General features: G+C 44.3%; 1 protein-coding gene across 1 annotated transcript in view; it reads left to right on the top strand.

The window, feature by feature from the left end:
- Window positions 1-27,049, top strand: part of ADAM12 (ADAM metallopeptidase domain 12) — a 778,476-nt gene that overhangs the window by 636,165 nt on the left and 115,262 nt on the right. The window contains exon 12 of the mRNA XM_073685043.1: window positions 8,009-8,186. Coding sequence (XP_073541144.1) covers window positions 8,009-8,186 — 178 coding nt within the window. The remainder of the gene's footprint in view (window positions 1-8,008; window positions 8,187-27,049) is intronic.

The following is a 27,049-nucleotide window of genomic DNA, read 5'->3' as shown; positions in this document are numbered from 1 at the left end:
TAAAGCATAGTCTCTTATACTCTCATGTGCTCGCTGTTTGCACCCGTAGAATCTAAGCTTAATCTCGGCTGAGGTGCGGGTATCAAAGGTGTCCTTCAGCCGGGTTAATATCCCTGCGACAGTCCTCCTCCCAGGTGGCCAGAACTTTACCTCCCTTTGGGCTGCCCCGGTTAGTTGGGCCACCAGGATGCTCACTTTTTGCTCTTCTGTGAGGGGGTACACCTGGAAGAGGCTATCCAGCCTTTCTCTAAAGTCATTCAGGGTATGTGACTCCCCTGAGTACTGGGGTAGCCAGGCTGCCCCCGGGATATAGGGCATAGTGAAAGGCATGACCGCAGCAGCGGTGGCGCTGGCGGTGGCTGCGGCAGTGAAGCTCTCCTCCGTATCCGACATCTTCCTCCCCCCTAGTGGACCGTGGCCTACCTTGCGATGATCCTCTTCCGTAGGCCGCGGCTCCGCAGTGGATCGTCAGGGTCGAGGACCTTCCGTCGCGCTCCTATGACGTCGGCGTCTGCTGGGCTCCTTCCAGGACCTTACGCAACGTCTGGACGTGAGGCGGGGCTTCAGTTCTCGCGGGCTTTTCGGAGTCCACGCCCCTCTTCTTCCCGCGCGGCGTCTTCAAGATGGCGTCCAACGGCGGGAAAACTCCACGGATGGCGGGAAGAAGGCAGAAGATGGCGTCCAACGGCGGGAAAACTCCACGGATGGCGGGAAGAAGGTAGAAGATGGCGTCGGATGGCGGGAATCTTCACCACAGGTAAGTTGAAAAGTCTCTTTTTCAGGCACGCAGTACCCGGTGGTTGCGGGCACGAAATCCTGCCGACTACGCCAAAGTTGACGTGCCCCTGGGCCTGTGCTGAGTAGCGTTGCGCACGCGGGGGCCTACCCGGAGCCGGATCTGAGAGGGGTAGTAGTTTCGTGGCGGTGACCCGGTCCGTGCCCAGGGAGTCAAACTGAGCGGCAGTATTTAGCAGTAGATGTTAGAATGTTCGACTACGGCACCCGTTGAATGCGGTCATGAGACCGCCGCTGCAGGGCAGACCGCTGAGGCCGGTGATACGGTTGTGCAGCGGGGATGGTATAACCCCCAACGGGAGGGGTATGGCCTCAGGGCAGCGGACGTGGATGATGAAACACTCGGAGACGGTGCGGTGTAGTTCAGGGTCTTTACTGGTGGCAAAGGTAGACCCTCCCGGAGTACTGGCTAGCGATCGGGGCCTGGTCAGTCCGCGAGCAGATGGGATCTCCCCTGGCCAGGCGGAGTTGTAGGCCTCCCCAACTAATCGTACTCTTCTGGCTACCTTGCTAGAGGCTGGTAAAAGTAGCCCACGTCCCTGAGTGTACCGTGTGGTGCTCACCCGTATGGCCGGTGACTCGGGGCCTTTTGGTAGCTTCCGCTCCACGTCGCGGTGCTGGTCCCTTGCGTGTGACCGTGCCTTCGGGTTTCTTGGCCAGAGGACCTGAAATCCCCTGCTGGGCGGTTTCTGCTGCGGGGTAAGGATTAGTCCCCACAGCCTCGGACTCCGGGTCCGGTAAGAACTCTTCAATCCGGGCGAGCTCTACAGCTTCCAGCCCCTGATCTCTTTTTAGCACTGCTCCCACTGAGCTCCTGATCTTTCTTTTTCCTAAAGCTGCTCCACTCCAGACCATACTGTGTCTCTGTCTGTGTTCTCTGCTCTTTCTTTCTAACCCTGCCTCAGCCCCAGCTTTATATAGGGGAAGTTCTTCCCCTCCCAGGACTGGGCAGGAGGTGTGGCATGCATAGGATTCCTGACCAGGAGACCTCCCACCTGCTCTCAGACGTAATATTGCTATTACTGTGGAAACCAGACCCCTGGGGTGCCACACTTACTAAGAGGAGCTACCTCCATATACAATGAAAAAACAAAGTAGCACGCTGTAACGCTGAGTATGAAGTAATATGAAGTATGAAATATGAATAGCATTACTGCTGTAGAACATAGAAACAAATGAGAAATCTTAGCGCATAAATTGGCCAATTCATGTGTACCTGACAGCCGCGATAAGGCGTTTCTCGATGTGAGTACCTACCAATGTGAATACCTCTCTAAGGGACATCCGTCTGCTTATGTGTGGGAAAGTAGGATCCTGATGCAATTAAAACCCCCTGCAGCATAGGGGTGGAGTGCTTAGTCAAAGCTTGAATCTAATAACAAAGAAAATGGCGGCACTTCCACTATAAGAAATAGGTGTGAACAGGTGCTTACTAAGAGAAGCTACCTCCATATACAATGAAAAAGCAAAGTAGCACTCTGTAACGCTGAGTATGTGAATATGAAGTATGAAATATGAATAGCATTACTGCTGTAGAAAATAGAAATAAATGAAACACATTTGAAAAATGTTTGCGCGTGTAAATATGAAGTATGAAATACGAGTTGCAAACCACAGTTATAGTTATGTGGCGTACACCAGAATCTTTTAAACAGATATATTGGTGTCTGACCAGTCAGGGAGACACTATTACAGTTTTTTTTTACAGCAAAAAATGCCAAAAACAGGATAATACAGAGATTTGACCCGTGGAACTGCAAAACCATAGTTCTATTTTTCTGGCCTACACCAGACTCTTTTAAACAGATATATTGGTGTCTGAACAGTCAAGGAGACACTATTACTGTTTTTTTTACGGCAAAAAATGCAAAAAGCAGGATAATACAGAGATTTGACCCGTGGAACTGCAAAACCACAGTTATAGTTATGTGGTGTACACCAGAATCTTTTAAACAGATTTATTGGTGTCTGACCAGTCAGGGAGACACTATTACAGGTTTTTTTACGGCAAAAAATGCCAAAAGCAGGATAATACAGAGATTTGACCCGTGGAACTGTAAAACCACAGTTATAGTTATGTGGCGTACACCAGACTCTTTTAAACAGATATATTGGTGTCTGACCAGTCAGGGAGACACTATTACAGTTTTTTTTTACGGCAAAAAATGCCAAAAACAGGATAATACAGAGATTTGACCCGTGGAACTGCAAAACCACAGTTCTAGTTATCTGGCGTACACTAGACTCTTTTAAACAGATATATTGGTGTCTGAACAGTCAGGGAGACACTATTACTGTTTTTTTTTACGGCAAAAAGCAGGATAATACAGAGATTTGACCCGTGGAACTGCAAAACCACAGTTATAGTTATGTGGCGTACACCAGAATCTTTTAAACAGATATATTGGTGTCTGACCAGTCAGGGAGACACTATTACAGGGTTTTTTTTACGGCAAAAAATGCCAAAAACAGGATAATACAGAGATTTGACCCGTGGAACTGCAAAACCACAGTTATAGTTATGTGGCATACACCAGAATCTTTTAAACAGATATATTGGTGTCTGACCAGTCAGGGAGACACTATTACAGTTTTTTTTACGGCAAAAAATTCCAAAAACAGGATAATACAGAGATTTGACCCGTGGAACTGCAAAACCACAGTTATAGTTATGTGGCGTACACCAGACTCTTTTAAACAGATATATTGGTGTCTGACCAGTCAGGGAGACACTATTACAGTTGTTTTTTACAGCAAAAAATGCCAAAAACAGGATAATACAGAGATTTGACCCGTTGAACTGCAAAACCACAGTTCTATTTTTCTGGCCTACACCAGACTCTTTTAAACAGATATATTGGTGTCTGAACAGTCACAGACACACTCAATTTTTTTTGGAGGGGGGGGGGATACCAAAAGGTTAATAAGACGCATATTTGGACTGTCTGACTGAGGAAAAAAAAATACAGGATTTAGATGAAAAAATTTTTTTTTTCCTGGCCCCTGATACCGGGGGAAAAGTCTAGCAATTTGACCAGCAGGAGCACACAGGACTGTACTGCAGCATTTGCTGGTATAACCACTGCGTCTCCTATACAGCCTGCCTGCCTGCCTGATATCTGGGATGGATATTAGTCCTGAGAAGGACTGTTTGTTTGATCTGGCAGGCTTTAGAGACCCTACACTATCTATTTCGCACTATATATCTCTCCCTAACTCAGCAGCACCCTCTCTACACTGTCTGATCCCTGTGTCCAAGATGGCGGCGCCCGGTTTTAAATACTCGAGGTGACGCTGCATGTTCATTGGCTCTGTAAAGAGCGCCAAACGTGCAGGGCGGAGACCCGAGCTCCCGCCCGAGTAACCCGGAAATGCTCGGTGCTCGCCCAACATCCCGAGTAGCGTGATGCTCGGACGAGTAACGAGCAGTGTCGAGCATGCTCGCTCAACACTAATCATTACCAGTCATTTAGGACAACATTGGATCATTCAGAGATTCTCACTGAACTTCTGGAATGAGTTTGCTGCACTGAAAGTAAAGGGGCCGAATAATATTGCACGCCCCACTTTTCAGTTTTTAATTTTTTAAAAAAGTTTAAAATATCCAATAAATTTCGTTCCACTTCACGATTGTGTCCCACTTGTTGTTGATTCTTCCAAAAAAAATTAGAATTTTATATCTTTATGTTTGAAGCCAGAAATGTGGCAAAAGGTAGAAAAGTTCAAGGGGGCCAAATACTTTCACAAGTCACTGTATATAGACAGGTGTGTGCCTTTCCAAATCAAGTCCTATCAGTTTAATTAAACACAGCTGGACTCCAATGAAGGAGTAGAACCATCTCAAGGAGGATCACAAGGAAATGGACAGCATGTGACTTAAATATGAGTGTCTGAGCAAAGGGTCTGAATACTCATGACCATGTCATATTTCAGTTTTTCTTTTTTAATAAATTTGCAAAAATTTCTACATTTCTGTTTTTTTTTTCAGTCAAGATGGGGTGCAGAGTGTACTTTAATGAGAAAAAAATGAACTTTTTCGAATTTACCAAATGGCTGCAATGAAACAGAGTGAAAAATTTAAAGGGGTCTGAACACTTTCCGTACACACTGTATATACCAGGATGAACCCAGGATGGGAGACAAATATACTAGGATGGGGGACATATATACCAGGATCGGCCCAGTATAGGGGACATATATACCAGGATGGGGGACATATATACCAGGATGGGGGACATATATACCAGGATTAACAGTGAATATGAATAGCGGTACCAGAGCGCCAATAAAAGGGCAAAAATATTAAAAGGACTGATTTATTAATATACACACAACGCGTTTCAGTGGACACAGCCACCTTCATCAGGTGTCCTGTGGGAGGAATTTAATTAGAATCACTACCCAGGTTTTCCAAGCTGTGCTGCCCTAACCCCTCCAGAGCACTGCCGGGGGTGTTGGTGAAGCTGGGCGTCCATCTCGGCGTTACATGCAACTAACCTGACCACGTGATCCACCACCGAGAGATCAGGATCTGTGAACGCCGCTGGAATTAGATGACAGCCACCAACAGAGCGGAGCTTGTGGAGCTTTACACTGGGGTTGTGCAGAGGTGCACAACTTCATAAGGTTAGTAGCCATCCTCACACCCCTCTAACAATTGCAATACTGAGTCACCCATTGCGCCTTGTTCTCTCCTCTCTTTACATATATACCAGGATTGGCCCAGTATAGTGGATATATATACCAGAATGAGGGTCATATATACCAGGAAGGGGCCCAGAATGAGGGATATATATACCAGAATGAGGGTCATATATACCAGGATGTGGGACATATACACCAGGATAAACCCAGGATGGGAGACATATATACTAGAATGGGGGACATATATACCTGGATCGGCCCAGGATGGGTGACATTAGTACAGGATGGGGGACATTACTACATAATGAGGGGCAATACGTTTGCCCTTATGGGACTTAGAATGCTACAAGGGCCCATACATCTGACCAACATCTGGGGAGAAGGGAGAGGGGTGCAGGTCTAAATTTTGCACCTGGGCCCATCGGACTCTAGTTTTTCACTTGGCGTGGGATTCTCTATTGTGGTTGTACATTTTCCCACCTGTCCAAGGCTATTTGTAATTAGTGTAGAATAAAGAAAGTTCTTACATTTTCTGAGTTCATTTGTAGGACTTGGTCCAAGAGAAAGAATAAAGTCTCCTATTGTACAGATATGCTTTGAAGTGTAGAGAACAAGTTAAATTAGGTGGCCTTGTTGCGGCTCATACAATTGCATCACAATGTGCACTAAAAAGCTCAAATGTGTAAATCTAAGAAAGATGGCAATGACATTTAAGGATGCAGACAAATTTAGTTTTCGCTTAAGAATTAATTAATTTTTGTAAATAATTGTATATTTCGATCAGGCTTTTACATGGCAATGTTGAATATACTTATCTTTTTTTTTAAAAAAAAAAAATTTCATTTTTGGATTGGGAAACGGGATTTGAATTTTTTAACATTTGTTAAACTTTTTGTTTTACTTTTGACTGTATTTTTTAATACTTGACTTGAATGTACAATCATTTGATTGCTTGAACTATATCCTGTAATACCACATTATTGTGGTATAAAGTGAAAATTTATGATCTTCACTGGAGTACCGAAATAGCAACCCACTGGCACTCTGCGACAGAATCGTGGGGGGACAATTTGCGCCTTGTCCGTCCTACTGGGATTGCTTTATTTAAATGTCACTGTCAGGAATTGACAATGGAATTTCAGTGGTCAAAGGGGTTGTCCGGCCTTAGGCTAGAAGTCTGCAGTCACTCTATGTGACTACAGACTTGTGAATCCTCACATCACGTGCGGTGTCAGGATTCTCTGTGCCTGCGCCAGGAGTGGGCAGTCATGTGACCGCAAGTATGCAGTTGGCATACATGCAGTCATGTGCCGACTAGACGTGTGTGACATGACTAGTCGAAATGTGGATGGAAGTATGCAAATTGCATACTTGTGGTCATGCCATATGTCACAGTGCATAGAGCGCACGATGCGAGGATTCACAAGTCTGCAGTTCCATAGAGAGACTACAGACTTGTAGCCTATGGCCAGATAACCCCTTTAAGCAGCAAGCATTGGAGCCAGCTCCAAATGCTGCTGTTAGAAGCAGGTGTCGGATGTATAACACAGCCAGCACATGCCCTGTGTGGATTGAGCTCAGCTCCTGAGGCAAGAGTCTCATTCGAAAACATTTTGTATTGAATTTCCCCGATTGAGGCAAGTTAACTATAGAATTAATGTTACTGTATGTTCTCCTTACAATAATCTTTGGATCCGGCGGTGTGCACTTTGGGGGGCAGTTTCCTTACTTGATATGATGGTATTTTAAGGGCTTTAGGCAACCCCGTAAAGTTATTTTCCATCTATGATTGTCTCAAAAACCTCTACGTCATTTAAATGATTACCGTATTTGGGTAGAGTTATAACACCGGAAAACAAAATGTATTTTTCTGATTTAACAAACTAGAAATATTTCTTAATATGTAAAAAAATTTGCCAAGTATGCGTAGTAGAATTTAGTTTAAAGTTTTATTTATCCTTTAATAAATTTGATGTTTTTGTTGTTGAGACCTTACACTATAAAGTTTTTTCATCCTAGTAGCAAATATTTTTGTATTATAGATAACTTTTCTGGAAATAAAAAAAAAAAAAATTTTCATGCTAGTAGGGAATTCCTTTGTAGTATCGGTGTCTACAGCCTAAACTTACTCACCATTCTGAGTTATCGCTGCGCTATGAAGGTATGTTGAGGATGTGGTTCACTGTCTTTGGCGAGAAAATAAGGCTTGTATTCTTTTTTTATGCGCCAACTGGTCTGCGTCCAGATGAAATATAATCATACAAGAGGCACGCTTTGGCACGATAATAGCAAAAAAATGTTATTTGTGTAAGGAGTAAAACATGGATCACTTGTCTCCAAAAAAAGGGAGAAGTCTTCCCATTTTTTACACAAAGTCCCTCTCTGTGTCTTCCTCAAACCTAATGGCTGGACGCTTCCCAGTATGACCAGTATCATGCTGACTTTTCTTGGGTGTTGGCGACCTGAAACAAGCCAGGACTTTAGAAATAGAGAATTATTAGCAAATATTTCTTAGCAATAACACAGATCTGACTGATTTAGCATTGCTTTTCCCTCTGTTCTCCTGCAGATACCCATTCCCAACAGTGTTCAGCAGCTGCAGCAAGAAGGACTTGGACTCCAGCCTGGAAAAGGGAGTGGGCATGTGTCTATATAACATGCCTGAAGTTACAGAATCATTTGGAGAACAGAAGTGTGGAAATGGATATGTGGAAGAAGGAGAACAGTGTGATTGCGGAGAACCTGAAGTAAGAGGTCTACTGTATTCTCACATATCGCGTGTGTGCACCTTAATATTATTACAAAGCGCCAGATTGAGTTGATGGTGGGCACTTTAGAAAAAATATAGTGGTAACCTAATCCCACCACTAGAACCTGATCCCACCACTAGGACCTAATCCACCAGTGGTGGCCGCACGTGGACATGGCCTTTGCCACTCAAGAGAAGACTCTTTGACCCCAATGTTTACTCAATAACAGGTTGTAAAATTGGTTTCTTCCTATCTGGCAGGGGGAACTTATGGTCCCCTCAGGCAACAGGACCTGGGTGCAAGTGCTACCTCTCCATGCCCAATAGTTATGCCCGTGCAGTACGGATCTATGTTAATTATGGACACAGCTTAGCCAATAGCTTATAGAAATAACTGCACATACGTCTCAACCTCTTATCCAGTTAACATTTCTGGACAGCCATTGTGTGAACCTTTGGGAACGGTATGTAATGACCTTATATATTGACTTCCAAGCATGTAAGTGGCAATTCTAAATGTCAAGACTACCCTTTGCCCTTATGGCATGTTACATACCTATCCAGGGTATCCCGAACTCTGCTTCCTTCTCCTGGGTGGGCTGTCCTCTGTTGTGCCCCACGCAAGTGGCCCAACGTGAGTCTATGACATCATCTCCCTAGACGTATTTAAGGCCAATTGACCCACACACCTGTGTCTTGAGATTGAGTCTCTAGACCTCTATGCTTGGTGTTCTCCACCTTTTGCCCATACTGTGCTTTACTTGCTTCATCCCTGCTTGGTTCCTCTTCATCCGTCCTGCTGCTACTGAAATTCCAGATTGTGCCAAGTCCTCACTGCTCATGTGCCTTTCAGCTTTCTGCATCAACACCCAGGGTCCGTGTGCCTACGCAGACCTGGGGCTTAGAAGATCCACCTCACCTGGTGAGACTTGACATAGAAGTTGGAATCAAAGGGTCTTTCTGTCTACAGCAGGATGTGATAATAGGTTTAACCTAGAGTAAATATTCAGTAGCTTTCTAAACATATTACATTTGTTTTCTTGCAGTAAGTTACAGCCTGTTTAGCAATCCAAAACAGTATTCAAAATTAAGTAGGCTTCAGAGCTGAAATCTCCAAGTATTCCTTGATTGCTCATTATTAGAGATGAGCGGATCGTTTGACATTTGAAGTTGCAAATTTTCCCCAAAAATTCGATTTGCGTTGATTGAATTCGCAATGCTAGAAAGCTTCTGATTGTTCAGAAAATACATGCAAATTTGCATTAAAGAGCCTCAGCTAAAACTTTTTCCAAACCACGTGAAGCTATATTTTGTTAAAACAGTGCCAATGAAAACCTTTCCACAAAAAAATAAGCCCTCACACACAGTCTCGACAACAAGAAACTAAAAATGTTAAAGGTCTTGGCATGCAGAACAACATTTTTTCTTATTTTATGTACTTATTATGCCAAAGTGGCAAAATATTCAAAATCTATATTATATAAATATGGTGTTGTCCTAATCATATCAACCCACAGAACAAAGTCATCATGTTATTTATAACACATGGCAAATGCTCTAAAAACCAAACCCCCAAAAAATACAGAAATATTGTTATTTATTCGCCCTCCTCACAAAAATAAAAACAAAGAAAAATGAAACAATAGATTATGGGAGAGGTAGAAGACCATGTTTGATAAAGTTTTATTGCATTTTAAGAGATTACACTTCTGTCTATAAATGTAAAATTGCGTAAAAACAATGGGCACAAAACAAATTATAAATTACGGCTATATGTACTCCAACATGATACAATTAAAGAAGCACTCCAGTTCTATTTTTTTTTTTAACCTGTGTAACTAGTAGTGTAGTGTCCGTGTGTTAATATAGTCACAGATCACTGTCTTCTCAGGTACCAATGTATTCTGCTCCTCTTCTGAGACTCTCTAAGGCATAATTTAGAAGTATCTTTTACAATGCACAGTGGGGAAAAAAGTATTTTGTCAGCCACCAATTGTGCAAGTTCTCCCACTTAAAAAGATGAGAGAGGCCTGTAATTGACATCATAGGTCGACCTCAACTATGAGAGACAAAATGAGAAAACAAATCCTGAAAATCCCATTGTCTGATTTGGAAAGAAATTTTTTTCAAATTTTGGCGGTAAATAAGTATTTGGTCAATTACAAAAGTTCATCTCAATACTTTGTTATATATCCTTTGTTGGCAAAGACAGAGGTCAAACATTTTCTGTAAGTCTTCACAAGGTTGGCACACACTGTTGCTGGTATGTTGGCCCATTCCTCCATGCAGATCTCCTCTAGAGCAGTGATGTTTTGGGGATGTCGCTGGGCAACACGTACTTTCAACTCCCGCCAACGGTTTTCTATAGGGTTCAGGTCTGGCGATTGGCTAGGCTACTCCAGGACCTTGAAATACTTCTTACGAAGCCACTCCTTCGTTGCCCTGGCGGTGTGCTTGAGATCATTGTCACGCTGAAAGACCCAGCCACGTTTCATCTTCAATGCCCTTGCTGATGGAAGGAGGTTTGCACTCAAAATCTCACGATACATGGCCCCATTCATTCTTTCATGTGCACGGATCAGTCATCCTGGTCCCTTGGCAGAGAAACAGCCCCAAAGCATGATGTTGCCACCCCCATGCTACACAGTAGGTATGGTGTTCTTTGAACTCAGCATTCTTTCTCCTCCAAACACGACGAGTTGTGTTTCTACCAAACAGTTCTACTTTGTTTTCATCTAACCATATGACATTCTCCAAATACTCTTCTGGATCATCCAAATGCTCTCTAGCAAACTTCAGACGGTTCCGGACATGTAATAGCTTAAGCAGAGAGACACGTCTGGCACTGCAGGATCTGAGTCCCTGGTGGCATAGTGTGTTACTGATGGTAGTGCTGTAACATTGGTCCCAGCTCTCTGCAGGTAATTCACTAGGTCCCCCCGTGTGGTTCTGGGATTTTTGCTCACCGTTCTTGAGATCATATTGACCACACGGGTGAGATCTTGTGTGGAGCCCCAGATCGAGGGAGGTTATCAGTGGTCTTGTATGTCTTCCATTTTCTAATTATTGCTCCCACAGTTGATTTCTTAACACCAAGCTGCTTGCCTATTGCAGATTCAGTCTTCCCAGCCTGGTGCAGGGCTACAATTTTGTTTCTGGTGTCTTTCAACAGCTCTTTGTCTTAACTATAGTGGAGTTTGGAGTGTGACTGTTTGAGGTTGCGGACAGGTGTGCCTCTGAGGGTTCAGTCGCCACAGAGGTACTGCATCTCACCCAGAGGTGTGGTATCTCACTCTCAGGTAAGGAAGGAGTACTGCCTGGGACCCTAACACCTGCATCAAACACTACACTACTCCAGATCAGCAGGAGGGGCAAGATGCGTCGCTTCCCTGCTGAGCCCTGTCCCTGGCTGGAGTGGGGGGAACCATGTAGTGGGTGTGGGTGGAGGAAGAAGTTCAGGGGAGCATTGAGAGAAGTGATATAAAGAGAGAAGCCATCTTGGGAGAGTTCAGTCAGAGGAAGACAGTCTGAGAGGAGAAGTAGAGGGAGCAGGAGCTCTGTAGGAGCTCTGCTCAGGAGGAGGGCCTAGCCAGAGAGGCCCAAGACTGAAGAGAGAGAGAGGAGCAGGAGAAAGGCTCCAGGAACGTGGAGGGGACCCCAGGGGTACGGATAGTGCTGGAGGCCACCCGTACGCCTGAATCTACCAGGAGGTGGAGGGGTCAGGTCGCACAGAGGGGACCGGTCCCTAAACTAGCAGAGTTCTTTAAGCCTTAAATAGGAAACTGGAGGCTGCAGTATTTCAGGTACTGCAGCCAAAAGCCACATCTGATCACCAGAAAGGTGGCCATAGAGGACCCAGGGGACAGAGAAGACGTCACCCGGCAAGGTCCGCGGCCACTGGCCTGAGACACTGGGTGTGAGGTGCAGGGAGACGGCCAGAAGGAACACACAGAAGGGGGTCCCGTTACGTACTCCAGAGAGACCTGGGAGTTTGCTGAACCCCCTCCCTGAGTAAGCACAGGACGCCGTGGAAAGTTACTCTAGTACTTGTAACTGGAAGTCTAAGAAACCGTGAGTAAACCCTGAGGACTGCACCTTTCTGTCTCTGTGATCATTATCTGCACCATCACCTGCGCCACACTGCCCAGCATCATCTACAACATCTCCACTGCCCTGGAGCTAAGCTCTACCTGTGGAGAGCTAAACCAACTCTGCTGCATTCACACCAGCTCCAGAGGACCTGCTCCGCAGCGGCGGCTCCCTTTAGCCGCATACCACAGGTGGCGTTACGAACTGTATATAAGAACTTTAATTCCCCTGTAAATTTTCCCCTTTTATTGACCGCCCTGGGTCACGGACCGGGTCACCGCCACTGTGACATCTCCCCTAGCAACGACCGGCCCGGCACCGAGTACCCCACGGCCCAGGGGGCGCGTCAGTCCACTAGAACGGAGTGGTGAAGGCCCCATTAGATTGGAGTAGTTGTGGTTTTGTTGGAATGGAGTGGTGGCGGACCCACTAGAAAGGAGTGGTGACGGACACATTAGAATGTAGTGGTGGCTGTCCCATTAGAATGGAATGGTGATGGTTCCAGTAGCATGGAGTGATGGAGGTCCGGTTAGAATGGAGTGGTTTGACCCATTAGAATGGAGTGGTAACTGTCTTGTTGGAATGGAGTGGTGGCTGTCTTGTTGGAATGGAGTGGTGGCAGTTCCATTAGAATGGAATGGTGGTGGTCCAGTTAGAATGGAGTGGTGGAATCCTCTTTAGAATGGAGTGGTGGTGGACCCATTTAGAATGGAAAGATGGAGGCCCATTTAGAATGGAGTGGTGGCGGTCTTGTTGGAATGGATTAGTGGTGAACCTATTTGAATGGAGTGGTGGCTGCCCCATTAGAATGGAGTGGTGATGGCCCCATTAGATTGGAGTGGTTGTGGTCTTGTTGAAATGGAGTGATGGCGGACCCATTAGAAAGGAGTGGTGATGGACACATTAGAATACAGTGGTGACTGTCCTGTCCAGTTAGAATGGAATGGTGATGGTTCCATTAGAATGGAGTGGTGGTGGCCCCATTAGTATGGCCGCCACTCCATTCTAGCGAGTCATTTGGGAACACTGTTCTTGGATTTGTGATATCTTGCTAAGATCAAATACCCCTTTAGGGCTCCCAATAGGACGGTTATTAAAAGATCAAAAGCTTTCATAATTGATAAAAAAAATTATATCTGCAACTTGTTTTAGTAAACTGATGCCATTTCTTAATCTTGAAGCTGCTGCTTAGGAGTCTTCTGAGGCTTGTTCTGATCCATTGAACAGTATTATTTACAGGCTCTATTGGAGGAACAGTTAAAAATATCAATCTCAATTTTTTATTCAGTAGTGCTGAGAATAAGGCTGTGAACTAGAAAATAATGAACACATAATTACTGACGAGGGTCTCCAAGTGTTCTTATTGATATAGTACTACTAGTGGGTTCTGACTGTTACATTCTCAGTGTTACCAAGGACAAATTGGGATAATTTTCGCAAAACCAAGTAAATCTGTAGTAATCTGGAGCTGTTACATCACCTGCTTATTGTTACACGCACGCCGCTAGGTTCAGATAGGGCGAGACAGGTTTCATGAATTCTTTAGAATCCTGGGGGAACCGTTACTCAGGGCGACCATAGACCACGTGCTGCAGCTTCTCTCAGCCACACGATAGATTCAATTGCTGACCAAACACATCTGAGAAGAGTTTTTTTCAACAGTTTAACAGTGGAATTTAATCTGAAGCATGGCCAGTGCAATTCAGGGATATTACAGCAACAATCTTCATTACAGTACAGTCTGAGTTTCTTGAGCAACCGGCTCCAGTAACAATACTGTAGTTTTTTCACAAGGCACAGTATTACAGTCTCTGCAGTAGCATAATTCAGCATAGATTAGATCCCTTAGCAGCACACTTCTATGCATACACAACCATAGGCTTTTCCTTTACAAAGACACAATAGTACACAGCATTCTTTATCCTGCATGGAGATGGAGGGGGAGGGTTTGATGAGGTAGATGATCCCTGTGACACAATTCCTTCCAGTTCTTATCTTCCTGCCCAGTAATACTCTGCACTGTTAGTTCAGGGAGTCTATCTGACCTGTGTTTAGTTTCTCTCCTGATCTGAATCCTGTTCAGTTGCTTTCTGTCAGATCCAGATAACACATCGCCTTTCTCTTTGGCTTCAGCCAGACTACAATAACAAATTCACCACAATCCCAATGGGGCTCTACTAAAACACTCCCCTTCTCCTGTGACTGTGTTAACCCCTCTAGTTGATGGATGCTTCTGAAGCACAACACTTCGCGTCTCCTGTGCTTGTGTTAATTGTAATAGTTGCTGGCTGCTTTTGAAGCAACAGCACTACTTCTGCATGTCACATTGGTGCCTTTGTCCAAAATTACTTTTGATCCTGGAATTAATGTTGTAGGACTTGGTGGGACTTTGACACTCACTTTAAAGGTGTTCTCCAGTTATGTGTTATGAAAAATACTGGCATTGTAGTGAAGTTACATAAGCCACAGTCTATAGGTAATGCATACTCCATTAGGTCATTGCTGTGACTACGGATGGGCTACAGTGCTTTACGGCATCTATGGTAGTCTAAGTTCTATAATTGGTTCATGTTGTTACTCAGTCCGTCCCCCTGAAGCTCTGCTTCTTTAGATTGGCTGCTGTGTATAAACACAAACCAACTACAGCTTTACCAGGAAATCAGTGGAACGTCATACTTGCAAACTCTCCTACAACATCAAAGAGGCTACAAAAAAATAAAGGACCTTCTAGACCATATAGAGTCTCTCATTTAGGTCACACAAGTCTCCAAGCACTTCTGTAAGGTTTCTTGTGTCATGGGGTTGAGAAACAGGACATGGAAGGGCTGGAGATAGGTGTTGCCGTAAAAAGAGCAGTCAGCCATTACACTCCTTTCGGTAGAGCGTCACTCAAAGATGGCTAACTATGATTAATATATTATACACCGGTAAGGAAAAGAAAATGATCAAGAAATTTCCACAAGTCAACGGATTACAATGAGCCTTTGCCTGGGAGATCCTTGGAAGATGCTTTAAGGGTACATTTTTTTATTATTTTTACATAATGCCAGGATTCTGCAGACTGGCAAAATGGGAACAATGTCTCACACTGAGGTGCATTCTCCTGTCGGATAATCTTATTTACTGCAAAGCATTGCAAAAATGACGAGTCTAATAAAGAATAATAAGGATCTAATCACCAACAGATGTTAAAAGTGTGTTCTAATGATTGAAATCCTGGCTCCAAGTAGAACAGAAAAAACATGAATCAGTTTGTATTCTGCAATTATTTTAGAATAATTATAAAATACACATCCCTCTCTCCCCAATGTCTTCACTTCATTCTTAAAGGGATTATCTTCTCATCAATTTTTTTATTTACTTATTTGTTGTAACACATAGAAAATCCCTAAAAATAATACAATAAAGTAAAATCATCTTACCGATCCCCTGCCAACTCTCTTTAAATACTGCCCACCACTCTTCTGCTGAACTCCATACTACTTATTCCAGCTGAACAGACATGTGACTGCAGCAACCAATCACTGGAGGTCACATGTTCATTTTATTTATTTTACTCACTTATATAGCACCATTAATTCCACAGCACTTCACAGACATTATCATCACTTTCCCCATTGGGGCTCACAATATAGATTTCCTATCAGTATGTTTTTGGAGTGTGAGAGGAAACCAAAGAACCAGGAGGAAACCCACACAAACACGGGGAGAATATACAAACTCCTTGCAGATGTTGTCAGGGTCGGACTGGGGTGTCTGGGGCCCACAGGGAGAACTGACTCTAGGGGCCCACCTACAGCCATATGCAAATATCTGTTATCCGCTATCCCTGTTATAGTGGAGCATTGACTGGCGGCTCCTGCACATCTACTGTGCGACACTAACTGGGATGTACAATTAAGGTAGTTTGCATTAAAGGGCTTCTTTGGTTAAAACAAGTTATCACCGATCCATGGGATCCACAGGATCGGTGATCACTTATTGATCGTTTGGGTCCGAACATTGGAAAAGGCGCCTATCAGAAGAATGGGGAAGTTTCATCCCTGACAGGACACTTATCCCCATTTTAAAATGCAGCTTCCAAAAAAGAGCAGCGCTCACAGCCACTGAGGGAATGAATGGATTAGTGGTCACATCTCACATGCCGCTCCAGTCTAATGGGGAGAAAAGCTCCACATTCTGCCAATTGTGTCCCAGCAGTCAGACCCCCACCAATCAATATTATCACTGATCCTGTGGAGAGATGATTACTTGTTTTCACCAGAGAACCCCTGTAAGTGCAGCTCTGCCGCTCTGGTCCAAGTATTTAATCTCTATTGCTGCGGCCCCACTATCAGTATTTGGTCAGTAATTTTTCTCAGGAGTGGGAGCCAAAACCAGGTGAGGAACAATCAGAGAAAAGGTATAATAGAAACAAGTCACCAATTCTGTATTTATCACCCACTCCTGGTTTTGGCAGCTACTCCTGAGAAAAAATACTGACCGAATACTGATGGTGGGGCTGTGGCCTAATGGAAAAAAATCTTTTCCTAGTTAATATCAGCAAGAACAAAATGACTGCCATACACAACACAGTCCACTATATCAACACCAATAATACCACATACAAAAGAGACAAATATCGCCACACCATGACTAGATCACATATTACCACCACATAGTGACCGAATAATACTACATACAAGGAACAAATACGGCCACACCATGACCAGACCACATATTACCACCCCAAAGTGACCAAATACTACAATACTGATCATGAATACAAACCACAATACTAACAACACTGTTATTACCACCAGTGACATTATACACAGGAGCTCTGTATATAGTGTCAGTGTACAGGTAATACAGGGATCACCAGTGACATTATACACAGGAGCTCTGTATATAGTGTCAGTGTACAGGTAATACAGGGATCACCAGTGACATTATACACAGGAGCTCTGTATATAGTGTACAGTGTACAGGTAATACAGTGACCACCAGTGACATTATACACTGGAGCTCAGTATATAGTGTCAGTGTACAGGTAATACAGGGTTCACCAGTGACATTATACACAGGAGCTCTGTATAGAGTGTCAGTGTACAGGTAATACAGTGATCACCAGTGACATTATACACTGGAGCTCTGTATTTAGTGTACAGGTATTACAGTGGTCACCAGTGACATTATACACAGGAGCTCTGTATATAGTGTACAGGTAATACAGTGGTCACCAGTGACATTATACACAGGAGCTCTGTACATAGTGTATAGTGCACAGGTAATACAGTGGTCACCAGTGACATTATACACAGGAGCTCTGTATATAGTGTACAGATAATACAGTGGTCACCAGTGACATTATACACAGGAGCTCTGTATATAGTGTACAGGTAATACAGTGGTCACCAGTGACATTATACACAGGAGCTCTGTATATATTGCACAGGTAATACAGTGGTCACAAGTGACATTATACACAGAAGCTCTGTATATAGTGTATACATAATATAGTGATCACCAGTGACATACACAGAAGTTCTGTATATACTATATACACACGTGGTCAGAATTGTTGGTACCCCTCGTTTAATGAAAGAAAAACCCACAATGGTCACAGAAATAACTTGAATCTGACAAAAGTAATAATAAATTAAAAATCTATGAAAATGAACAAATGAAAGTCAGACATTGCTTTTCTGCTTCCACTGAATTTAAAAAAAAAATTAAACTCATGAAATCGGCCTGGACAGAAATGATGGTACCCCTGAAAATAATGTGACAAAAGGGACATGTTAAATAAAGTTGTGTCCACTAATTAGCATCACAGGTGTCTACAATCTTGTAATCAGTCAGTGGGCCTGTATATAGGGCTACAGATACTCACTGTGCTATATATAGGGCTGCAGATACTCACTGTGCCTGTATATAGGGCTACAGATACTCACTGTGCCTGTATATAGGGTTACAGATACTCACTGTGCCTGTATATAGGGTTACAGATACTCACTGTGCCTGTATATAGGGTTACAGATATTCACTGTGCCTGTATATAGGGTTACAGATACTCACTGTGCTTGTATATAGGGCTACAGATACTCACTGTGCTTGTATATAGGGCTACAGATACTCACTGTGTTGTTTGGTGACATAGTGTGTACCACACTCAACATGGACCAGAAGAAGCAAAGGAAAGAGCTGTCTCAGGAGATTAGAAAGAAAATTATAGAAAAGCATGTTAAAAGGTAAAGGTTATAAGACCATCTCCAAGCAGCTTGATGTTTCTGTGACTACAGGTGCACATATTATTCAGAAATTTAAGATCCATGGGACTGTAGCCAACCTCCCTGGACGTGGGTGCAGGAGGAAAATTGATGACAAATCAAAGAGACGGATAATATGAATGGTAACAAAAGAGCCCAGAATAACTTCTAAAGAGATTAAAGGTGAACTTCAAGCTCAAGGAACATCAGTGTCAGATCGTACTATCCACCATTGTTTGATCCAAAGTGAATTTCATGTAAGACGACCAAGGAGAACACCATTGTTGAAAAAAAAAATAGTAAAAAAGCCAGACTGGAATTTGCCAAACTACATGTTGACAAGCCACAAAGCTTCTGGGAGAATGTACTATGGACAGATGAGACAAAAATTGAAGTTTTTGGCAAGGCACATCAGCTCTATGTTCACAGATGGAAAAATGAAGCATATCAAGAAAAGAACACTGTCCCTACTGTGAAACATGGTGGAGGCTCTGTTATGTTCTGGGGCTGCTTTGCTGCACCTGGCACAGGGTGTCTTGAATCTGTGCAGGGTACAATGAAATCTCAAGACTATCAAGGGATTCTAGAGAGAAATGTGCTGCCCAGTGTCAGAAAGCTTGGTCTCAGTCGCAGGTCTAGCAACAGGATAATGACCCAAAACACACACAGCTAAAAACACCCAAGAATGGCTAAGAGGAAAACATTGGACTATTCTGAAGTGGCTTCTATGAGCCCTGACCTAAATCCTATGGAGCATCTTTGGAAAGAGCTGAAACATTCTGGAAAAGGCAACCTTCACACACGAGACAACTGGAGCAGTTTGCTCATGAGGAGTCGGCCAAAATACCTGTCGAGAGGCGCAGAAGTCTCATTGACAGTTACAGGAATCGTTTGATTGCAGTGATTGCCTCAAAAGGTTCAACAAAATATTAAGTTAAGAAGAAGAACCATCATTTCTGTCCAGGCCTATTTCATGAGGTTAATTTTTTTTTAAATTCTGTGGAAGCAGAAAATCAATGTCTGACCTTCATCTCTTCATTTTCAAAAATTTGTAATTTATCAGATTGAAGTTATTTCTGTGACCATTGTGGGTTTTTCTTTCATTAAACGAGGAGTACCAACAATTTTGACCACGTGTGTAGTGTAAGTGTACATGTAATACACTGACTCACCAGTGATGTCTCTAGGTGAAGTCCTTCATCTTCGCTTTTCTTCTTCATCTGGCACAGACAGCCATCACTTCTTCCAGCCAGGAATCATCTCTGCAGAAAATAACACACAGTTATTAATAACTGATCTCTTCTAGAGAATATTCCCACTTTCCCCACCCGACCTCTACACTACACCAGTTGAAGAAAAAAAGCAACATAGTGCCGTCCTGCACAGTAACAGGACCTCTCTTTTGTCCCATCCCATGGAAAACAATTTCCTAAAAAGTAAATTATATTACAGAAGTAATAATGTAATAATAATTGGAATCTAAAGTAATAATGTTCTCCACTGGTCACCATAAACTAATAAAGTATGTTCCTCAATCTGGCTCCCAAACAGTAATTAAGTCCCTTGTCTAGCCAGGCACCCCCATATGTCCCTTCTGGCCACCATTTGTCTAGTGTGACCCCTCCATATATTTATCCTAGCACATATGTATCGAGCCTGCCCCCTCCCATATACCCATCCTAGCCCCCCCATGTGCCAGTCTGCCCCCCCACATATCCATCCTTGCCTCCATGTTTCCAGCCTGCGCCCCCATATGTCCCCCCCATATATCCTCCATGTGTCCAGCCTGCCCTCTACATATTCATCCTGGCCTCCATGTGTCCAGCCTCTCCCCTCATATATCCATACTGCCCTTACCCCCTGCATATATCCATCCTGACACCCCCCATATATCCAGCGTGCCCCTCTATATATTTATGCTAGCCCCCATATATCCATCCTGGCCTCCATATATCCATCTTGCCCCCCCATATATCCATCCTGCCCCCCCCATATATCCATCCTGCCCCCCATATATCCATCCTGCCCACCCCCCTTTGCCTGGGTCCACCTTGGTCCCCCCTTGTGTGTCCTGCTAGGGCTCCCCTCCCTTGCGTGTCCAGCCAGGGTTCCCCCCTCGTGTGTCCAGCTTGGCCCCCCCTCGTGTGTCCGTCCAGCTGGGCCCCCCCTCGTGTGTCTGTCCAGCTGGGCCCCCCCCTTGTGTGTCTGTCCAGCTGGGCCCCCCCCTTGTGTGTCTGTCCAGCTGGGCCCCCCCTTGTGTGTCTGTCCAGCTGGGCCCCCCCTTGTGTGTCTGTCCAGCTGGGCCCCCCCCTTGTGTGTCTGTCCAGCTGGGCCCCCCCTTGTGTGTCTGTCCAGCTGGGCCCCCCCTTGTGTGTCTGTCCAGCTGGGCCCCCCCCTTGTGTGTCTGTCCAGCTGGGCCCCCCCCTTGTGTGTCTGTCCAGCTGGGCCCCCCCTTGTGTGTCTGTCCAGCTGGGCCCCCCCTTGTGTGTCTGTCCAGCTGGGCCCCCCCCTTGTGTGTCTGTCCAGCTGGGCCCCCCCCTTGTGTGTCCTGCTGGCCCCCGCCTTGTGTGTCCAGACCATTACACACACACACACCCACACACACACCTCTTACCTTCCTGCGATCCCGTGCGGTGTCCTCCTTCTCCTGAGTTGCACGCCTCCTTCACAGCAGGCGCATGACAATGACGTCATAAGCCGGCCGGCGAAGGGAGACGCGCAGCTTCAGCTGCTTCACTGGGACGTGCGCCGCGGTGGTTCAGGTAATGAATGCTGCGTGCACGCGTCCCTGCATACACTGTGCCTGCGCTTTTAAAGGGCCCGTGCCCCTTAAAACCGCAGGATTTTTTTTTGTTCTCTTCTCCCCCCTCTACTCTGCAGCAGGGAGCGGGGCCCACCGGGAAATTTCCCGGTATCCCGCCAGCCCAGACCGACCCTGGATGTTGTCCTTAGTGGGATTTGAACCCAGGACCCCAGCACTGCAAGGCTACAGTGCTAACCACTGAGCTACTGTGCATCAAGCCAGAACAATATGTACAGGGACTGGCACTATACTTTCTGCTCCACACGTGACAGGGTTCCTGGCAGTACCCATCCAATCATAATGCCAACATAATATGGCGTCTGAGGACCTTAAACTTTATGCAAATTGAAAAGCAAAATTTCTGCTGTCTTAAAGACCTAAAAGGGCCTGGCTCTCCAGGGGTTAAGCATCTTTTATTTAATATTCACTGAATTATTCCCGCCGTATATATTAAATCTAAAAAAAATTATCTTGGGGTGATTCTGTTTTCGTAAAGTGCAGGGTCAATTGACTGGTTGGGTAATCTGGGGTTAAGTGACCCACATGTCCGGAATGTCATTGTCTTAAATCTCGAGCCCATGTCCACCATGTTTTCCTGCTCCTGCCGATGTCTGCCGCACCTGCCGTGCTCATGAGTTACGAGCAATCATTCTTCTCTGCATGCGAATGTTTAAAATGTATTTCACTTAAGCCAACATGCACTGAACCCTCATCATTTACATGCACGGGATCATCCCCCTCCTCTAAAATGCACCATCCTTTCCGGAAATTAATCATATCTCCAATTGGATGAATTATTTCTGATTGCTTAAAGTTCTTCTGGTTTCAATAGTGTGTGAAATGCAGAGCAGAAGAATAGAAAAAAAAAATAATAAAGAGGTTTTTTTTTTTTTCCTTTTTTTATTTTGTTCCGACATTGCATCTGAAAAGGGGTGATTTAACATGACAAAGTAGGATATCTTTATGTTACATCGTTGCCTAACAGTGTGAGGCCCGGCGTTCCGTACCGCGCTACAGAGAAATTCATCTCCTCCGCCTGTGTCGGCTCTGCCTGCTCTGCCACTTTTATTGATTACATCTCGTAGATTCTTGGGGGGTTATTTTTTATTTATTTTTTTTTATCTTCCTTGCACTTGGGTTTTACAAAGTAAACAATGTGCTGCCGAACTGTGCACAAAATCTATTAAAAACAGCAGAAAATGTAGAGAAGAGGACACTGGATATAAAAAGTTTCGGCAAATGCAAATAAAATCAATCTCATTTTTATCATTTTAATTTAAAGAAGAAATCTACTTTATTCATCAAGAAATTGTCAAGATCTTATTCAGTGGTGACTGCAGTTATTTATTAAAGGGCCAGTTACCTGACTGATTAGATACTATGATTGTGCTGGGGTGACCTGTATAAAGAAACTACTTTAATTTTTTTCCCCAAATTCTATGTTTCTCTCATCTATTCTCTGGATTGATCTGAGAGTATTTGTCATAAGTCATAGACATTTATTTATTTTTACTCACTTATATAGCGCAATCATATTCCACAGCACTTTACAGAAATTATCATCACTGTCCCCATTGGGGCTCACAATCTACATTTCCTATCTGTATGTCTTTGGAGTGTGGGAAGAAATCGGAGAACCCGGAGGAAACCCACGCAAACACGGGGAGAACATACAAACTCCTTGCAGATGTTGTCCTTGGTGGGATTTGCACCCAGGACCCCAGTGCTGCAAAGCAACAGTGCTATCCACTGAGCCACCATGCTACCCATTATTCCATTTCCATTGTTTGAAACCATAACACAAGGCACAAATTCTTTTATGAATTTTTACTTGCACATTTGCGTGCCTTGTGTTTTATACATGACCTGCCCCATCTCCAAATTTCTCAAGAAGGATTCCAAAAAAAATATGCAGGCTCTAAAACAGGGATGTCAAACTCAAACATACAGAGGGCCAAAATTAAAAAACTTGGACAAAGTCGTGGGCCAACCCAATATACAGTACAATGGTTCCTACATAGTCCTCCATGCAGAATAATGGGCCCCACATAGTCCTCCATATAGTATATGTCACACACAGTGTAGGAAAGACAAAGTGCAACACGAAGGCATGAGGGGAAAGGAGCCCAGACACAAAGGAAAGAGGGGGTGGAGACCTCCTAGACTGATCTGATCTCACTTTGTCTTCCCTACTGTCTCTATATTGGTTTCTCACCAATCAGGAACCTAAAACCCTGTTTCTCCCTAGAGCTAGACCCTGTCAGGGAAGATGGGGATGAGTGCTAGTCAGTCCCCACTAACCACTAAAGACAGCAAGGAGAGACAGACACGGGGGAAGTAACTTAGCTTGAGCCGACTTCAAAGAGATTACACACATGGCCTCTTAGTACCAAAGAGGAAGTAAGCAGACTGAAACAGCTCCAAGCCTTCACAGGGGGTCATGTGAATATCACCAGCACCCCCCTATAGCAAACAGGAAGTATTTAAAACACCCAGGCCTGGGTGTCAATTAGCTGGAGGGAGGGAGCCGCTGGGTCTTTGAGTGAGACAGATCTAAGAAGGTGCCTGTAATGCCAAACAAAGAGATCTCCTGCAACTAACTGCAGGGCTACTGTGTTACATCTGACACACCCGTGACAGTATAATGGGCTCCACATAGTCCTCCATACAGTATAATCGGCCCCGCATAGTCCTCCATATAGTATAATGGGCACCACATAGTCCTCCATACGGTATAATGGGCACCGCAGAGTGCTCCATACAGTATAATGGGCCCCACATAGTCCTCCATACAGAATAATGGATCCACATAATCTTCCATACAGTATAATAGGCCCACATAGTCATCCATACAGTATAATGGGCCCACATAGTCCTCCATACAGTATAATGGGCTCACAAATGACTCCATACAGTATAATGGGACCCACACAGTCCTCCATACAGTGTAATGGGCCTCACATAGTCCTCCATACAGTGTAATGGGCCTCACATAGTCCTCCATACATTGTAATGGGCCCCACATAGTCCTCCATACAGTGTAATGGGCCTCACATAGTCCTCCATACAGTGTAATAGGCCTCACATAGTCCTCCATACAGTGTAATGGGCCCCACATAGTCCTCCATACAGTATAATGGGCCTCACATAATCCTCCATGCAGAATAATGGCCCCACATACTCCTCCATACAGTATAATTGGCCCCACATAGTCCTCCATACAGTATAATGGGCCCCACATAGTGCTCCATTAAGAATAATGGGCCTCACATAGCCCTCCATACAGAATAATGGGCCTCACATAGTCCTCCATACAGAATAATGGGCCCACATAGTCCTCCAAACAGTATAATGGGCCCCACATAGTCCTCCATACAGAATAATGGCCCCACATAGTCCTCCATACAGAATAATGGGCCCACATAGTCCTCCAAACAGTATAATGCCCCACATAGTGCTCCATACTGAATAATGGGCCTCACATAGTCCTCCATACAGAATAATGGCCCCATATAGTCCTCCATACAGTATAATGGACCCACATAGTCCTCAATACAGTATAATGGGCCCCACATAGTCCTCCATACAGTATAATGGGCCCCACATAGTCCTCCATACAGTATAATGGGCCCCACATAGTCCTCCATACAGAATAATGGACCCCACATAGGCGTGGCAGTTCTGGTGTCGTGGGCCAAATAAAACCACCCTGAGGGCCAGATTTGGCCTATGGGCCAGAGTTTGACATATATTCTCTGTAAGGTGGCAAGCATATTGTCTATGGTTTTGCAATACAGAATCATAGGGACTTCATGTGCTGCCATGTAGAACCCTTGCGGCTTTGCTATCTACATGGGCCATAAGTCCGCATTCAGGTAGCCATAAGATACCTCTATACAGAAGTCACATGTTTAGTGTCAAGATTTTGATACCATCAGGACCGAGCAGGAAAATTTTTCCAAACTAACATTTTGTATAGATTACCCTGAATTGTCCCTGGTGGGCTGTATCCAGGGTCATAACTACAAATCGGTGCAGGAATTGCCATCGCACCTTGGCCCCAGAACCTAAGGGGCCCAAAACGTCCCTTTGGCCTATATAAAAAGACCATTGCTATTAAAAACTTCCATTAATTGGGGCCCCAATTGGAACTTTTGCATTTGGGCCCATGAGCTTCAATTTACACCACTGGCTGTATCTGTACAGAGGAAAAAAAAATCTTGTACTCTCTCCTAAAGGGGTTTCCATTCCTTTGTCTGTTTTTGTTTTTTTTTCTTTTTTTTCAAAAAAAATTTTGATAGAAGTCAAGTATTTTGGAACCTTGGATTGTTCCGATCAAAGGTTCTGATCAGCCTCTTCCATGGATATTTCTGTAGCCCTGTATCACACGTAGAAAATCCATGTGTTGTAGCCACTTTTTTAGCTACAAGCTATCTGATCTGTACAAAGGTACATAGAAGTATCACCGGCAATTGCCTGGAGCAAACTGAGAGTTTTTAACTCCCATGCAAGGGTGTGTCAATCAGCATCAGGAGGGAGGTTGCCGCTGGGTTTTAAAGGAAGAAGGATTAAGAAGGTGTCAGCAATGTCAAGCGCAGTGACCTTCTACAGCCAGATCCAGAGCGACTGTCTATTACACCTGTGTCACACAAGGTGTAGGAAAGACTAAGTGCAACATGAAGGGAAGAGGGGAAGGGAGCCCAGACACTAGTGAAAGGGGGAGTGGAGACCTCCTAGCTGATCTGATACCACCCTGTCTCCCCTAACGTCCCTATATTGGTTCCTCACCAATCGCCGGACAGGAACCTAAATCCTGTATTTCCCTAGAGCTTGGCCCTGGATAGGGAAGAGGGGGTGAGCACTAGTCAGTCCCCACTAACAACTAAAGACAACAAAGGAGACAAACACCAGGGAAAGTAACTTAGCTTGAGCTGAGTTCAGAGAGATTACACCAAACGTCCTTCTAGGCACCAGAGAGGAAATAAGTAGACTGCAATAGCTCCAAGCCTTCACAAGGGAACATGTGAATATCAACGGAACCTCCCTGTAGCAAACAGAGTATTTAAACACCCAGGCCTGGATGTCAATTAGCAGGAGGGAGGTAGCCGCTGGGTCCTAGAGTGATACAGATCTAAGAAGGTGTCTGTAATGCCAAACAAAGAGATCTTCCGCAACCAACTGCAGTGAGACTGTCTGTCACATCTGACACACGCGTGACAACCTGACCCACCCGTGACAAAAATGCCTAGACAATGATCCAAAAATGCAAACACTGTAAAAAAAAATAAAAATTGTGATACTTAATTATTTATTAAGCTCCAATTGTTAATTTTCAAGTGTCCAATCATTTAATCCGGTATCGATGTTTGGTATTAAGTTGAGACATTGCTGGAGACTATTGACCATCCCCAAACTGGACTTCCAATACATCCACGAAAAATATTAGCCACCCAGTCCTCACCTAATAAATGCCATTGAGCGTCTGTAGTTCTGTCTTTTCCCATTCTGCACGGTACATGCCTTTTCCAGTCACTTATTCCTTTCAGCAGTTTCGGTCAGTGAATTTCTGCTGAAAATCCTGTTATCTGAGGTTATTTTATTAGTTCTGTCAGAAGCGGTGACTTTTATACTCTGCGTTATGCTATTATTATGCTGGTGGCAGTCTTCCTGGACAACTAGAAATGGCTTCTTAATCTTTGCTATTAAATATTAATACAG

This window comes from Phyllobates terribilis, unplaced genomic scaffold, assembly GCF_046119375.1.
Source record: "Phyllobates terribilis strain yellow unplaced genomic scaffold, ASM4611937v1 Scaffold_5__5_contigs__length_657084704, whole genome shotgun sequence".
In the NCBI taxonomy this organism is placed as follows: Eukaryota; Metazoa; Chordata; class Amphibia; order Anura; family Dendrobatidae; genus Phyllobates; species Phyllobates terribilis.
This window is presented reverse-complemented; position numbering and strand designations above follow the sequence as displayed.